General features: G+C 41.5%; 1 protein-coding gene across 1 annotated transcript in view; it reads left to right on the top strand.

Annotated features, from left to right (window-relative positions):
• DNAH9 (dynein axonemal heavy chain 9) overlaps positions 1–18,039 on the top strand; it is a 311,767-nt gene that overhangs the window by 86,273 nt on the left and 207,455 nt on the right. The window contains exons 22-26 of the mRNA XM_033089991.1: positions 227–353; positions 4,477–4,629; positions 5,883–6,008; positions 8,473–8,712; positions 9,028–9,188. Of these exons, the coding sequence (XP_032945882.1) occupies positions 227–353; positions 4,477–4,629; positions 5,883–6,008; positions 8,473–8,712; positions 9,028–9,188 (807 nt within the window). The remainder of the gene's footprint in view (positions 1–226; positions 354–4,476; positions 4,630–5,882; positions 6,009–8,472; positions 8,713–9,027; positions 9,189–18,039) is intronic.

Raw genomic sequence — 18,039 nt, 5'->3', positions numbered from 1 at the left:
ATTATTAGAGGTGTTTATTCTAGTGGGAATATATCGGTGTGAATGTTTGCAAATACCCGGAAGTGTGTCTTGCTCTGATTTTTGCATGTTTTTGCATTTGTGTAATATCTATGTATTGCATATTTTTGCATTTATGTAATATCTATGTATAATATTTTTGCATTTATGTAATATCTATGTAATGATGAACCTAGGCAAACTTAAGACTTTCTATGTCTGCCCTCAGATTACACCTGTGTGAGAAGGCCCTGGCGGAGTACCTGGATACCAAAAGGCTTGCCTTCCCTAGGTTTTACTTTCTTTCCTCTTCTGATCTGTTAGATATCCTTTCTAACGGCACAGCTCCGCAGCAGGTAAGCTGAGAGAACGCGTGTAGAAACATCTAGAAGGTCTGAGGAGCTCCCAGCAGGAGAGTTTCGGGTTCCCCATTATGCCTCCTCTCTCCAGCAGTGTGTGTATTTCAGTCCAGTGTTGCCACCAGCATCATCCCTAACCTCAGAGCTTCTTCATTCCCACCATTACTGCCTCTCAGGATACCCTCCAACCCATCAGTGGCCCTGACTCCCTAAAGTAGAAATGGAGAAGCTTTGAGGATGGCAAAGGTGGAAGGGGCTGAGTCTTTACATGGAATGCCTTTGATCTGATTCTACAGAGAGATTTAGTAAATCTTAAGAGATTTAGCGCTTAAAAGTTATAGCTAAAATTTCCATTGGGTGATAAGATAGAAGTTGTATTAACTGGACATTGGGGTGGTTTAGTGGAAAGAGTGTATATGAGAAGCCCAAATTTGGGGGTTCTATAGCCTTGTTCTAGCCACTTGTTAGACATATAGTTTGGGCTTCTTCAAAACAAACTTTCCTCATCTGTAAAATAGAAGAAGCCTACTGTGTTACAAATTTTTTTATTAATAAAGTAACTAATTGAAGCACTGTTGTATTCGGAGCTATAGTCAGTGCTTGTCAAACTTGAGAGTGTGTGAGAATCACCAGGAAGGCTTGTTAAAATACAGACTCCTAGGCCCCACCCCCAGAGAGTCTGTCTGATTCAGTAGGTATCAGTCTGTAATACTGAGGATTTCCCGTGATGCTGCTGGTCTGGGAACCACATGCTGAGAACCACTGCTACAGATCACAGAGTCTGAGTCTCAAAATGATGGCTGGGAGGGATGGATTATGTCTCTGCTTTATGTTCCATTATCTCCTCCCTCCTCACCCTAAGAAGAGTTCAAGATTTGTTTATAGTTCTCTTAGTTTCCTTTAGACTGTTCTGTAGTCAGAATGCTGTGTCAGGAAGTTACTTAGATGAGTTCGCTTCCTCCTTCAGTGTGATTTTGTTATTCATTCGAAGTATAGTTGGGTTCTCTTTGATTTCAGTTTTAAGGTTTTTCTCATCCTTGTTTATTTGATTGTTTGAATATGTAGAATTCTAAAAGTCAAACTGTGCATAAAGATGTTTGAGAAGTATCACTTCTTCACCCATTCCTAACATGTCGTCACCACCTCCCCTTCAATCCCCCTGTAGTCAAAAGTTATAGCTAGTAGGTAACCAATTCCATTAGTTTTTGGTTTACCTTTCCTATATTTATATTTGCAAAAATAAGCGGATATGCATTTACATTTGTAGGTTTCTACTATCTTATTTCCCTTTCTTTTTTGCACAAAAGGTAGCATGCTTTCTTTTTTACTTAGCTATATCCTGGAAATCACCCCATATCATTCCATATCAATTCAAAGGTATCTTCCGTACCTCCCTTATGTTTTTTACATCTGCATCATACCTCATGGACCAGTATACCATAGTTTTGCCATAGGTTATTTATAATATTTTGCAATCGCAAATAATCTGACATTGAATAACTTTGGGCCTTGTATTATTGGAGGTTTATCTTCCAGGTAAATTCCTCAGAAGTAAGATTGCTGGATCAAAGAGTAAATGATATGTGGTCTTGTTAGATTTGCTATATTTCCCTCCATAGCAGTTGTGTCCTTTTGCATCACCATCAGCAATGGATGAGAGCTTTTCCAACAGAGCCAAAAGATGGCACCCATGCATAAGTTTTCTATCATCGTTAACTTAAAAAATTTTTTTTTTTATTGGGGAATATTGGGGAACAGTGTGGTTTTCCAGGGCCTATCAGCTCCAAGTCAAATCATTGTTTTCGATCTAGTTGTGGAGGGCACAGCTCACTGGCTTGTGTGGGAATCAAACCAGCAACCTTGGTGTTATGAGCACTGTGCTCTAACCAACTGAACCAACCGGCCGCCTCTATCGTCGCTAACTTTTTAACTTAGTGAAATTATGTTTTTGGTTTGTTGGTGAGAAGGAAGTACTAAAGATAGGTTAGCCCTAATAGTTACATGCCTTCTTTTTGTCCACCCTCTATCGATTGAACTGTTTCCAAAGTAGCCCATGCACAGTGGAGTTGAAATATTTATCACATTAGCATTCTGTTTTGTAACTATATGTTCATTAATTCTATGTATAGGACGGGTCAAAGATCATTGCCAGACCTTTTATACCTTTTATACATGATATGTTCACTCTTAAATATTTATTTTTATTTATTTCTTACTTGGTTTGAGTAAATCTTTAAGTGGTTCCCCATATTCTTTCCCCCAGAAATGGAGCATGATCGAATAATTCTCAATGCCTTTTATATCTGTGACTGTCTTTAGTTTCTGCATGTGAGTAATGAATGGTTGGATTTGGAATTCATGGGTCACAGCAATTTCCGCTCAAATTCCTGCAGGAATAGCTCTGATGTTTCTTGTTACAGAGAATTCATCTTAGGCCTTCCTGCCTGTCTGATTTTTCTTTTTTAACTTTTATCAGTAGACTAATTTCTTTCTATCTGGATCTCCAAGAGATCAAAATTTAAATTAGATTTTAATTTTAGAAAATTTGTGTATGTTTGTTATAGATACTTAATTTTATTAATGTTTCCAACACATGATGAGGTTTTTTTTTTTTTTCCTATCTGAAAGCCAAGGCTTTCATTATCTTGAAAAAGTTATCTTTCAGTAAGCTTTTAATATTTCTATTCCATTTATCTGGATAAATTTTTCCCTCAGGTTCGTCATATTTCCATTAGTTGAGATTTTATTCTCTCTGTGCTATATACATTACCTTCATATATTCATACATATTTTCATATGTTCATACATATTTTTTTTTATCTCTCAGTCTTTTTCCTTGGCATTCTGCAATAGTTTCTCCAATTTATCCACCCTGTTTAATTTGCTTGTGCTCATCAGTCTTTTAGTATTGCTAATATTGTTACAAACTGTGCTGTTATTTGTTGGTTTTCTTATTTTATTTTTCTACCTCTACCAACTCGTCTTTCACCTCATATTATATAGAGTTCATGTTTCTTTCGTTAATTGAACACAATACAAGGTGATGTTTTTCATAATTCTGTTTTGTTCGTTAAAGCTTCATATGTATATATATGTGTGTGTGTATACACACACACACTCACACACACCCTTACTCTTTATTTTGAGTCCTGTTTTCTCATTCTTTTAAGTTGCAGGACAATTTCCTAGGTCCCATGTTGGTTGGTTTGTTAATCTGCTATTTGATAATCTGCTGTTGGATAAAAAAGGTCCACCCCATCAATATATTTGTCCCACGTCACTGTGAGTGAGACCTCCTAGAATACTTTCACAGTTCACCTATATACTCAAAAATGTTCCTTTCATCTCACAAGCTAAAGAGCTGGTTGTTGTAAATTTAAGACTGCCCTCAGGGTACCAGCAGCCTAAAGGACCTTATACTTAAGAAACCTCTACCAAAGGGCAGTGTTCTATTTACAGTTTCTTCTTCAGGCTGCTGTTTCCTTCCCCTCTGGGCCACAGGGTAGCATCCCTCCTAGAGATTCTGCCCGAGGCATCCCTGTGAGGGGCCTGTGTGTCCTGAGACTCCATACTGGGGAGACGCCTGGCATGACCAGGCTTCCTGCCTGGACTGAGCATGCCCGCCCTTACTTTGGACCCTGCTGACGGTCTGCTGCACCAAAGCACTTCCAACAACTGGGTGACTCCTTCTACAGGCCACTGTCACCACTGCACTTGACCCTTTAGACCTGGGCATGTTAGACTGCAGACTTCTGCAGACTTCTCTGGGCCTATAGACTGCCACACAGTAGGATTTTCTTAGGAAGAGGGCGTATGAATTAACTATTATTTTTTCTCCAATCTGTTCCCACCCATAGGAGATCAAACAGAAATTAATCAAACTGGTGGCTTCTTTGGTGTGTAGCCAATGCCTGATTCCCACTAGGATTATATGCCTTTGGCCACTTCTACCCAGTTCAATTGATTCCCATCCTCACATCACCATCATCCCTACAGGCTTCCTTCTAAATGCTCGGTACCCGATGCTCTGATAGTTGTCACAAGGTAGACCTCTAAATAATACCGATAAGTAACTTCCTGGATACATTCTCCAGTCCTTTGGCATGGTTTCCCTTTATAGGTTCAACGCCATCTTTCCAAACTCTTTGACAATATGGCCAAGATGCAGTTCCAGCTGGACACCAGCGAGAAAACAACCAAGATAAGTCTTGGCATGTACAGCAAGGAAGGAGAATATGTGGCCTTCAGTGAGCCCTGCGACTGCAGTGGGCAGGTGATGGAAACGTCCTTTCTTTTCCTTCTCCCTTTCTTTCTCAAGTGTGTGCATTCAAATACAGTCAGCATCAAACTTCAGGATAGCCTTTTTGACCTTGGCCCAGAACTGCTGTCTGTGACCAGGGACTGCCAGGTTCCCTTGACTTGAACTGACGTTGGAGCAGCTTCTAGTGCCTGCCTTCCTCTCTCTAGGAAGGACATGTGTCAATATTCATATATCTTCCTTAACCAAAGACCTGTGCAGAGAGGAATGAAATGCACATAAACAACTCCTTGAGTCAATGAGAAAAGGATTTCAAAATGATTAGCAGTACCGAGAGACGAACATGACACCCCCTTGAGCATCCCACAGGGTAATCAGGCACACTGACATCTCCTCCAGGAGAAAATACCCTTTAAAGTCAACCATTTTCCTGAGATGTCACGTCTCTGTATAAATACACCTCAGAGTCACTTCCTCCCACAGCTCTAACCCTTGGAGAGCCAGCTACCACCGGATTCCAAGAACTACTACCTCCAAGTTTCCCATATACAATTCAAGAAACACAAAACATGGGACGATTCTCTCTTTAAACTCCCTTGCCATCCTTCACCATTACCACTAAGGTATAAGTCCTTCTTTGTCCATTATCCTAAGTGATCCAACAAAGCATTGTCCTAATCTAGTTCCAATCTAACCCAAAGTAGCAACTGGAGAAAATGTCGTTTATAGAGTTCCACCTTCATCCACATGTACCTTGGAAAACAATTCTGCTGCTTTCCAGTAAACCAGAAAACAATCAGACATTTTCCATTTTATGAAAGGGATCCTAGGGTTTGATTCAGAACGTGTTCTTTTTGTAGACCCAGAACCGTGCAGTTAGAAAAACAATCCTGGCTTACATTTCCATACTGAGCATACACAAGGTCCTGAGAATCTACTGACTTATTTACACCTGGCTCAACCCAGACTAGGATTTCGTTGTATAAACTCTGGATGGCAGCCCCTGCCCCCCAGCCCCTTACCCTACCAGTCTGCCCTGCGTGTTACAAATGGGCACATCCACCTGTTGCTGATTGAGCTTGGTTCTCACCTATCACCATCCTGGGTTACACGAATTAAATGTCTCCTTGTGCCTCTGGCAGCCATTTGAGGTTGTACCTCATGCCTGGGCTCCATTTTCTTCACTGCCTCAGGCTGGGTGGAAGAAAATGTATTAGTGACAATATCGTTTTAGGAGCCCAGTGACTAACCCAGAGTTCTTCTTTCAGGTAGAAATATGGTTGAACCATGTGCTTGCTCACATGAAGGCCACCGTGAGGCATGAGATGACAGAAGGTGTCACTGCCTATGAAGAGAAGCCGAGGGAGCTGTGGCTTTTCGACTATCCAGCTCAGGTATTGTCCTAACCAGGACCTTTGTGGGCCCCCATCCTCCACTAGGCTGTATTCCTCAGGGGCCTCCTTCAGTCTTCAGGGGCTACCAGACATCAAACTCACTGTTTGCTTCACAACCAGGAGAGCCTGGTCTGTGAGGCATCAGCAAGAGGGAGCAAGAGAATTGTCAGCCATAACCTTGGAAAATGAAGGGTTGTCCATTTTTACCCTCGTTGGCTACAGTAGGGAGAAAATGGAAACAGTTCACCTCATTGATGCAGCCTACTTTGTGCTAAGCTTTTTGCTGCATACAGGAGACACCAGCCAGGAACAAGACAATAAACCCTGCCCGGCTGGAGTTTGCAGACTGGTGTGTAATTCAGTCACTTACAGTGGGACCTAGTATGATGATAAAAGGGTACTCCAGGAGCATATAGTTACATAGTGGGGTCTGGGGACCAGCCCCCTGTGATATTGAAGCCGAGATTTGAAATAAGAGCTAAGAAGTTAAAGATGGAGGGAAAGAACAACCAAGCATGAGGAAAAGCATGGGTGAAGGCTCAGCAGCAAGGGAAAGCATGCTGCGTGTGAGGAACTGAGTGTGGCTGAAGCGAGAGTAAGGGGAGGAGGGAGCCAGAGGCAGCAATGGATTCTGCAGAGGAAACTTGAAGCCAATTATAGACCATGTCAGGGATTCTGACTTGATTCTAAGTCATGTCTGAATCTTTAATAGGGTTCTCAGGAGGGTAATAAGAGAAAGGGGAGAGCTAATGAGGAATTTTTTAAATGACTGGCTGTAGCACGGCACTCCTCCCTTCCCCCGTTGGTGGCATAGTACTAAAGCTAATATATTTGGAGGTTGCTGATATTTGGTGGTCATTGTAGGCATGGGAGTAGATAAAGTTGCCCTTGGAAGGTATGTAGACTGGGATGAGGGTGTAGAACAAACCCTTGAGGCTGAGTAGGCAAGGAGGAGCCAGCAAAGCAGAATGAGAAATAGCACCGTTTTAGATATAAGGAAACCCAGAAAATGGTAGTCATGGGAACCAAAAAAGAAACTGTTGATAGGTCAGTTACACCATGCACTTCCAAGAGCTCAAGCAAAGTAAAGAGGCTGAGGAGTGGACGTGAACTTGGTGAGGTCATTTCCGTGGAGTGGTAGAGAAGGGGCCACATTGCCTGGGGTTGAGAAGCGAGAAGAAAGTGGGAAAATGTTGACAGCAAGTGTAAACATACAGTGAGAAGAGAAACAAGTCAGTACGGCAGCAGGTGTCTTTTTTCATAGTACAGTTGGCACCTCACAATCAAATCACCCCAACAAAATCACAGTGCAGGAGGAACTTCTTTAACAAAATCCAGTATGTCTAAATCCAAAGGTGAAAACAGATAAATTAGGAAATGGTACTCCTTATTGCAACAGAATTCTGTTTCACACAGGAAATAATTCCCATCCGCATCCCTTGTTTACCTGAATCAGAAGTTTGAGACAAGAAAATTTGCTGCCTGCTACTATTGTGACAGATTTCATCCAGAACAGTGTCTCCCAAACCAGATGAGCCTGCAGACGATCAATGTATCTAAATTCTCTGCCATGAATTATCAAAATTATGCATTTGTCATACTAAGTTTTTCACGAAACAAAAGAAATGCTCATTTGAATCACTTTATCCATTTATTTTGAGACTCTGAAAAATGCAAATCACATTACCACATTGAATTTCAGTATAATTCACCTTGAATTTCAAGAGTAAGCCTTTCAAGGTGATAGGTTTTAAGAAATAAAAAATGAAAAAATGTAGTGAAAGTATTATGGACAAGCAGAAGTAGGCCACAAATGGTCGGCAGTGGCTCACTAAATTAGTATGCTTGGGCGCCAAGAGTTTCTAGAACAGAGTGAAGACCAAGTGTTGTTGAGACGTTGAGATAGTGTTATCCTCTCAAACACAGGAAAGACGCAGCAAAAGGAATGATCAGTGTAGCAGTGACTAAAAGCCACTGGCATTGTCTAAAGCAGGGGTGTCCAAACTTTTTTCAACGTTTTTCCCCAAGGGCCATGTGCGGTAAAATACACACACAGCCGGGCCACTCACTCGAGGTGAAGTACGTATTGCCTCACCTGGCTTATTTAAGTAAACTAAATATAGTTTTGGAATTTGCTGCGGGCCAATGAAAAATGGATTGCGGGCCGCAGTTGGCCCGCGGGCCGCAGTTGGTACAGCCCTGGTCTAGAGTAAGTCTTTGGTTGTTCTCAACCAAATGACGCGTTTTTCAAGAGCAGAAAGTGCATTCCCCACTGTGTTGTAAGTACTTCACATCGCCAAGGATTTAGAGGCACGTGGCTCACTTAGTCCGTGCTGGTGGAAGAGGGAGGGATGGTCTTGTGTCACTCACCCACTTACATTCTGAGCGCTTTCTGTGTGATGAGTGGGCTGGTTTTGGAGACAGTCTCGATAGTAGCTTTACTAAGCAACTCTTGACGCCACAGGTGGCCCTGACCTGCACTCAGATCTGGTGGACCACAGAGGTGGGCATTGCGTTTGCCAGGCTGGAGGAAGGCTATGAGAACGCCATGAGGGACTATTACAAGAAGCAAGTGGCCCAGCTGAAGACACTCATCACCATGCTGATTGGCCAGCTCTCCAAGGGGGACCGGCAGAAAATCATGACAATCTGCACCATCGACGTGCATGCCCGCGATGTGGTGGCAAAGATGATTGCTCAGAAGGTGAGTCTCAAACATCCAGCACTGTCCATCTTTGTGGGCAGCTACATCATTAATATTGGGGTTAGAGAGAAGCTTGCATACGGCCAAAACATGGGGACCTCAGACTGCACTGGCTAAAGAGCTGGCTGCTCTGACCTTTTAAAACGCCAGAAAAACAGAGTAGTCAGAGCAGCTCATGCTTTCTGTGCTGTGGTGGGCACAGCGTGCTGAACTCTTGACTGGTAGAAAACGTCCAAGCCATCCTGTGGCCAAGGGGCCACCCGCTACCTATTGAACACTGTGTCTCACCCGTATTCTCTGCCCCTCTCTCTGTAGGTAGACAATGCCCAGGCCTTCCTCTGGCTGTCCCAGCTGCGGCACCGTTGGGATGATGAGGCCAAACACTGCTTCGCCAACATCTGTGATGCCCAGTTTCTGTATTCCTATGAGTACCTAGGAAATACACCTCGCCTGGTCATCACACCTTTGACGGACAGGTAAGTGCTGGCATCAGCCATTGGCAGAGAACCCTACTGCTGTCTGGCTCAGGCCATCCAATGGCCATCTAGGATCAAGGCCACTGTCACTTGCTGTTTGTCCACAGAGCTGCAGGGGGATGGCCTGACTTAACAGATGTAAAATAAAACAGAAAGGATGTAGGGCAGAGCCCTTCTCAGAACAAACCACAGAGCAAATCAATGAGATGTAAATTTTTGAGGAAATGACGAGGTGGTCATACACACCTGCATTCTAACACTGGCTCTAATGCCTACCAGCTATTTGACCATGAAAAACTTGACCTAATTCTTGATTTCCTCATCTGTGAAATGGAGGTAGTAGCTCACACCTCACATGAGTCTCATAAGGGTAAAAGACAGCAATGCTTGTAATGAGTTTGGTGTGTAAATATTCAGTAAGGGATCGCTATTACTTTTTTTTTATCAATCAATTGGCACATTTATGCAGCACCTCTCACTCTGAGGATGCAAAGACAAAGGTAGTTCCTATTTTTTAGGGAACCGTATTCTCTGCCATTCATGTTGATTCACTTATAAATAAATTCATGCCAGACACGGAACTAGTCAGTGGGAACGACTAAAACACGTCCTGCCCTTAAACTCCGATTCTAGTGAGGGAAATAAGACATACGCATATGTAGATAAAAATTTAAATAGCAGCAGGGGATAAAGTGCAAAACCGTAGGTATCAGATAGGGCTGAAAGCCAGATGCTACAAATTTCCAAGCAAGTGACTTAGCAGTGTAAGCTCTCTGGGAACTGAGGGTCCCCCCACTGTGGGAAGAAGAGGACTGGTAACGTGTCAAGGAAGACAGGGCATCTGACCTGGCCCTTGAAGGGTGTGTGGGATTCCAGGAGGAGTGCAGTAGGTTGTAGAATGGCTGTCAGGGTATCCGTGACATTGTACAGAAATCTGTGCTCATCTCACTCTTTCTATTGACAGGATCTATATAACGTGCATTCATTGTTAAAGTGGTTTGCGATCCCCCCAAATTAAAGAACTACTAACAAGCATTCTGGAAAATGGAATTTTTGTGGGCAAGTCATGGAGGAAATGGGAAATCTCCAGACATGTTCCTGGAAGAGGGACTAGAGTCTTGAATTTGGGGGAGGCAGTTAGTTGTTCATAAGGCTCGGAAAACAGCTAAGAATCAGACTATATAAAGTGTGAAGAATACATTCTTTACCAGTAAGTAAGTAACTAGTGATAAGTATTGACAATTTTTCATCAGGAGTAAAACGATTGAAACTGTATTTTATGAAGATTTATTTGTGAGCAGAACATAGGCAAAGGAGAGAAAGGACAGGGGATAAGGTCATGATCCATGTGAGAAATGATATTTTAATTCTGCTGAGATTTCTGTAAAGTCTAAGAGCTGGTTTTTCCCTTATCAGTCCATCGAACACTAAATCTCTTCTTCTCTTCAAAAAGAGTTGTATAGTTGTATGACTGGCTCACTCTAAGGAAGTGACTTACAGGCAGTGAAGAGATTGTCATAAATTTTGAAGAATAAGATGGCCAAATAGGATCTTAATTTTCCCTCTGCCAATTCTAAGTGTTATTGCATGTGTTCTGGTTATATTCTCAGACATGTTTCCAAATAATGTTTAGTTAAATTGTAGTCACTATATTCATGGAATGAATAGGGATGTGGGAAATCCAGAGTAGTGGAAACTCCAAACGTCATCCATAAAGTAAGACCTCATGGTTCATCTCCCCCTATGCTTTTCATTTCTTTAATTCATTTTCTTGCCTAGTCTACAAAGATCTTATACTCAGAGGCCCACTCAAATCACTCCCCACTTGATGTTTATTGTGGAAGCCTGGCGAGGTCACATCACCATCTGTAGTCGCTCCCCACTGCACTTAGACTAAAATATGGATTCCTCGTGGGACCTAGGAATTCCCATCAACAAGCCTGACGCCTCACTCCCTGCTCCCCCGCCACACTGATCTCCTTTCTGTTCCTTGATCCCTTTAAGTTCATTCCAACTTAGAGCCTTTTACACAAGTAGTTCCCTCGGCCTGGAATGTCCTTCTCCACGCTCTCTGTTCCACTGTCACCTTCTCCCCTTTAGTTCTACTCTCAGTTCTGAGGAGACCTTCCATGACCACTCTTGCTAGAAGACAGCCTCTCCCAGCACACACACACACACACACACACACGCCCCAGTAACCCTGACGGATCTCTCTGCTTATCTTCTTCCTAACGTTGCCCACATTCTGAAATGACCTTGCTTGCTTGCTTGTTTGCTGCATTCCCTTTCAGAATATAAACTCTTTACAGTCAGGGACCTTTGTCAGTCTTGTTTGTTGCTATGTCACCAGCACCACTGGATGTTGAATTAATATCTGTTGAGTGAATGAATGGTGCTTGAATATTTAAAAATAAGAATAGACAGAATCAAGAAGGGGAGGTTGTCTCAGAAGAGGGATCTATGCAGGACTGAGTCTGTGCCTTGGCTCCTGGAGAAGGAAACGGGAATAAGGTCCTGGGATAAATGGTATTTCTGTCTTCTGCTCTTAGCTGGAGACTGACCCTCCTATCTGCCCCAGCTTAGGCTAAAAGGTAGGTAATGTCTGTTCAGAGGGAGATGCAGATTTCTCTGCAGCTGGGACCGTAAAGGCCGCAACAGTTCTGGGGGTCTTGGCATCTGCAGGGTTTTATTGGGCTTTACTTGGGCTCGGTCAGTTGGAGGGAATTATTCCATGTGGGTTAAAGGAAAAGTTTCCCCACCTCAAGCTTCGTGCAGAGTGGACCCTGTGATGTGTCTTTGTCTTTATAGTGATTCTCAGCAAGGCACCTACCCTAAACAGGAAGGAAGTCCGGTATTCTCTTTTTTGGTGATTTTGTCTGCTGCCTTGGAATATGAGCTAATAGTTTGGGAATTGATATCACTTGGAACAGAATAATGAAGTTATCATATATTTGAGCAACTTGATTAATGTCTGCCGTTCACTCTAGAGTATATGTTCCGTGATAATGTTGACTTTGATTAGCTCACTGCTCTACCCTCAGGACTCAGCACCATACCTGGCACGTAATAGGCATTCAAGAAATACTCCTTGAGTGAATTCAGTGAAATGATTTCTGAGACTTTGGACATGTGCCCCGCTTTTCCATACCTTTCAGAATATTCCCTTGCTTTCCATTGACATATCAGACAGTATCATTCCATGTGATAAAAAAGGACAAGGCTTCTCTTTTCCCTGGGGCTTCACACCTGCCAAGGAGTTGAAGAAGATAATTACCTCTTTTGGATTTACAAATCTCTGGTAAACTAATGATGAATGCCTTATAGAGGGAAAGGGTAAAGTTTTGACAGTGAATTATTTCTAAAATCGGAATTTATCACCTCTTCTATGAAATGATATAAATAAGAACTTGAAAGGAAGATTCGCTGCAAATAATGGCAAATACCATATAGACTTTGACCTCGTCTTGCCCATTTGATGCTTTTCTGACAAAGTAGTATGTTGTGAATATTTATATGGCAAATTCCATTTTCTCATTGACTTCCATTATTATCTCAAGAAATGTTTTGCCCAGAAAAAAATTGGCCTTAACACAGAAAATCACATTTTAAAGAGCATTCAGCTTTTGCTGGTGTGTAGCTTAAGTACATTTAATTCTCTCCTGCCAGAGGAATTAATCAAATGGACAATTGATCCGTACAACCTTTGCACATTCATTAAAAGCACACCCACATTACAGAACATCCGACTGATTATGCCTATTTCTTTGGAATTTCCCACTGCCTGGACGGGACTTGAATATATAAGTAGGCACAATGGCTCAGCCATTGTCGCAGGACTTTGGCACAAAGCTGAGATGTAAATGGAAATGCTTTTTCAGGCTGAACAAAAGTAATTCTCATAAGTTGTTTCTTAACCTTTGGATGACCTCCCCCTTTACTCCCCTTCCCTCACCTTCACACACAAATGCCCTTTCAGCCCTTTGCTGTGTTAAGTAATGTTTTAATCAACTGCTTATCAATTTTGAGTACCTCTTAATTTCTCAGGAACTATTGCAAGTAGGTGAGATATAATTGATGCAAGTCTTTGAAGGTAATTTGCTGAACAAGGACACACCTAGCTAAAGTCAGACACTTTTAAAAAATTTTTTCTCTGATATTTTTATTGGAAAACTTAGTAATCTGTAAACAAAGAAAATAAAAGTCACCCAGATATAATCATTGCTAATATTTAGTCTGTTTCCTTCTTCTTGTAGATTCTGAAAAGATGAAATTACAGTCAGATGCGGTATATAAAATATCATAGATTGCTTTTTTTATGTAACATTGTATCATGTGCTTATTCTTTCGTCTTCTAATCCACTCTAATACTAGTAGAATTACATTCTATTTACTAGCATCCCATAATTTATGTAAATATGACATATTTAAGTTATATCTAAGCTTTTACTATTAAAAATAAAGCTGCCAGGAATTCATTTATATATAAATTTTTACTGTATTTCTCATTATTTCCCCAGGAGAGATTCTAAGAAGCAGTATAATTAGATGATATATATTTTCAAGTTATTCTTGAAAAAAATGTTGCTCTCATTCTGACCAGCAGTTTATGAGACTGTTCACCTCACGATATTCTCACCACCAGCATTAAGTATTATTGTTAAAATATTGTCAATTTTGTAAGACAAAATGGTATCTCATTTGAATCTGGATATCCTTAATTGTTCACAGGCCTGAGCATTTTTATGAGTTTATTGGCTATTAGATTTTCCTATCCTCTGAATTATTTGTTACTGTCATTGCCTATTTTATTACTTTTTTAAATTTAATTTTAAAAAATATTTTAAATAAAATATAGCTAACATATTATATATTATATGCTAACTAAAATATAGCTAACTAAATATATTAGTTTCATGTGTACACCAGTTATTCAACATTTATATACCTAAAGAAGTGATCACCATGGTAAGTCCAGCAACCATCTGACATCGTACCATGCTATCATAATGTTACTGACTGTATTCCCTTTGCAGTAAATTATATCCCAAACTTGTTTTATACCTGAAAATTTGAACATCTTATTCCTCTTCACCTTTTACCCCCTTTTGAAATTTTTCAATTCGAGTTGACAGTCGATATTATTTTATATTAATTTCAGGTGTACAGCATAGCGGTGAGACATTTATATAATTAAGAAGTCATCCCCCTGACTAGTCTAATCCCATCTGACAGTATACATAGTTATTGCCATATTATTGATTATATTCACTATGCTTTACTTTACATCCCCATGACTATTTTATAACTACCAATTTGTATTTCTTAATCCCTTCCCCTTTTTTCACCGTTACAAACATCCCTCCCATCTATCACCCCAATAAATCTAGTACCCATCTGACACCATATATAGTTATTATAATATTATTGACTATATTTCTTATGCTATACCCTACATTCTCATGAATACTTTGTAACAACCAATTTGTACTTCTTAATCACTTCCCCCTTTTCACCCACCGTCCAACCCCCCTCCCATCTGGCAACCATCAAAATGTTCTCTGTATCTATGTGTTTGTTTCTGTTTTGTTTATTTATTTTGTTCTTTAGATTCCATATACAAGTGAAATCACATTGCATCTGTCTTTCTCTATCTGACATACTTCGCTTAGCACAATACCCTCCAAGACCATCCATGTTGCCGCAGATGGCAAGATGCCATTCCCTCCATGGCCGAGCAATATTGCATTACATATATGCACCACCTCCTTTTTGTCCATTCATCTACTGTCAGACACCCAGGCTGCCTCCACATCTTGGCCATTGTAAATAATGCTGCAGTGAATAAGCAAATGGATGCACATGTCCCCTCGAAGTAGCATTTTGGGTTTCTTTGGATAAATACCCAAAAGTTGGATTACTGGGTTCTTCATCGTCTCTTGTTACAGCCTCTGTTTTACAGTCTACTTTTTCTGTTATATCTATTGGTAATCCAGCTTTTGGTGTGTTTTTTTTTTTTTTTTCCATTTTCATGAAATATCTTTTTCCAAATGTTTACTTTTAGTCTGTGTGTGTCTTTCCATCTGAAGTGAGTCTCTTCTAGGCAGCATATGTAAGGGTCTTATTTTCTTCCATTTATCCTTATGTCTTTTGATTGGAGCATTTAATCCATTTGCATTTAAAGTAATTATTGATAGATATGTAGTTATTGACATTTTATCATTCACATTTTTTTTCCATCTTAAAGAAGTCCCTCTAACATTCCTTGTAATACTGGTTTGGTGGTGATGAATTAATTCAGCTTGTTCTTACCTGGGGAGCTCTTTATCTGTTCTTTGATTCTAAATAATAGCTTTGCTCGGTAAAGTAATCTTGGTTGTAGGTCCTTGTTTTTCATCACTTTGAATATTTCATGCCAATCCCTTCTGGCCTGCATAGTTTCTGTTGAGAAATCAGCTGACATTCTTATGTGAGCTCCCGTGTAGGTAACTAACTGTTTTTCTCTTGCTGCTTTTAAGATTCTTTCTTTGTCTTTAACTTTTGGCATTTTCATTATGATGTGTCTTGGTGTGGTCCTCTTTGGGTCACCTTGTTTGGATTCTCTGACTTTCCTGGGCTTGTATGTCTATTTCCTTTGCCAGGTTAGGGAAGTTTTCTATCATTATTTCTTCAAATAGGTTTTCAATTCCTTACTTTTTCTCTTCTTCTTCTGGTTCCCCTGTGATGTGAATGTTGTTACACTTGATGCTGTCCCAGTGACCCCTCAAACTGTCCTCATTTTTTGGATGCCTTTTTCTTTTTGCTGTTCTATTTGGATGTTTTCTGCTACCTTATCTTCCAAATTGCTGATTCTATCCTCTGCTTCATCTAATCTACTGTTGATTCCCTCTAATGTATTGTTCATTTCAGTTATTGTATTTTGTAATTCTTACTTGTTCTTTTTTTATGTTTTCTATCTCCATTTTCACGTTTCCCATCTCTTTGTTGAAGTTCTCACTGAGATCATTGAGTATCTTTATAACCAATGTTTTGAATTCTGTATCTGGTAGATTGCTTGTCTCCATTTTGTTTAGGTCTTTCTCTGGAGCTTTGCTGTGTTCTTTCATTTGAGACATGTTTCTTTGTCTTCCCATTTTGGCTGCCTCCCTCTGTTTGTTTCTGTGTATTAGGTAGGGCTGCTATGTCTCCCAGTCTTAACAGAGTGCCTTTATGTAGCAGGTGTCCTGTAGGGGTCAGTTGCACATTCTCCCTAGTCACCTGAACCATGTGTTCCAGGTGTGTCCCTTGTGTGGGTTGCATGTGCCTTCCTGTTGTAGTTGAGCTTTGGTTGCTGTTTGCACATCAGTGGGAGGTATTGAGCCTCACTCTGATGGGTTGTGAGGACTGGCCATAACTACAGTGGAGGAGCTGTTGTGCAAGGGTGACCCAATGGAGCAGGATTTGACTAGTAGAACTCCAGTGCCTTCCCATTCTGCACTTTGGGTGTGTCATGCTTGGAAGTGGCTGGGTGATGCCCCAGCTTGTTCTGAAGCTGGGCACTGGGCATGTCATCCCCAGGGCCTCCTTAGAAGCCAAGTTCAGTCACAACCTGTGCTCTGCCAGGTCCACCTGGCATAAGCCACAAAGCAATCTGCAGATGGCCGCCACTGATGCTGAACTTGGAGATGCCTCAAGAAGTCAAGCTGCAAAACAAAGCTGGCTGCCGCTAAGCTTGGCGCTGCTCAGCAAGAGGCATGGGACAGCTAGATGCTGCTTATCTGGGTTTTGTGAACCCTTGAGAGATTTTAGGAAAAGTCCACAGCATGAACCAAGACAGGCTTTTTGTATGGAAAAGCCACTGGAAATGGCTTGGATGGGCCCACAATTTTGGTGGGGCAGGATCTCAGGGAATCACCAGCAGCAGTCAAACAGTCAGCTAGGTTAATGGAGACTCAGAGGTGGCAGCTGCCTGCATGCTGGAGGGGGGAGGGTTGAACAAAGAAACAGTGGATTCTACCAGCACTTCTGTGTGGGAGAAAGCTGCCCCTCCAGCCTTCACTCTGAAGCCAGGCAACTAAGTTCCTCCTCATATGTCCGTGGAACCTTTCAAGAGGCTTCCCCAGTACTGGAGCTCAGAGTGAGTGAGTCTGTCAGCAAGTAAGTTCATGTGTGGGCCCTTTAAGAGGATCTCCTGGGACAGTAGCAGCCCTCCGTATCACTCAGCTACAATTGCTGCTGGTTTTCACAGCCAGAAGTTGTGAGGACTTCCTTTCCTGGCACTTGAACTCTGGGCTGGGGAGCCTGGTGTGAGGCTGGAACCCCTCGCTCCTCCTGTGGGGGACCTCTGTAGCCAAAATATCCCTCCCAAGGTTTAATGGTCACACGCAGATGTGGGGCCAGCCTGTTCCGCATCTCTGCCCCTCCTACCTATCTCAAGGTGGCTTCTTGTATATGTCCTTAGTTGTAAGACTTCGGTTCAGCTAGACTTCAGGTAATTCTCAATGATGGTTGTTTTGTAGTTTAGTTGTAATTTTGATGTGGTCACGAGGGAAGGAAAGCACAGTGTTTACCTACTGTGCCATCTTGAAATCTGAAAATTTCTTTGGTAAAGTTTTTGACTATTGAGAAAAGTGAGTGTTTTCCTCAATACATTTTCAGTTACAAGTGATAGAAGCCAAGGTCAAACTAAGTTTAACAGGAAGAGGACTTGGTATCTCACATACCTGGGAAATGAATCCAGCTTTCTGCAGTGCAAATAGCTCCCGGGCCTAAAAAGGGAGCTTATCAGTCCTTGAACTAACTGTCTCTCTCTCTCTCTCTCTCTCTCTCTCTCTCTCTCTCTCTCTCTCTCTCTCTCTCTCTCTCTCTCTCTCTC

This window comes from Rhinolophus ferrumequinum, chromosome 21 (assembly GCF_004115265.2).
Source record: "Rhinolophus ferrumequinum isolate MPI-CBG mRhiFer1 chromosome 21, mRhiFer1_v1.p, whole genome shotgun sequence".
Taxonomy (NCBI): Eukaryota; Metazoa; Chordata; class Mammalia; order Chiroptera; family Rhinolophidae; genus Rhinolophus; species Rhinolophus ferrumequinum.
Note: the sequence above shows the minus strand (reverse complement) of the source record. Positions and strands in the feature narration are given on the sequence as shown.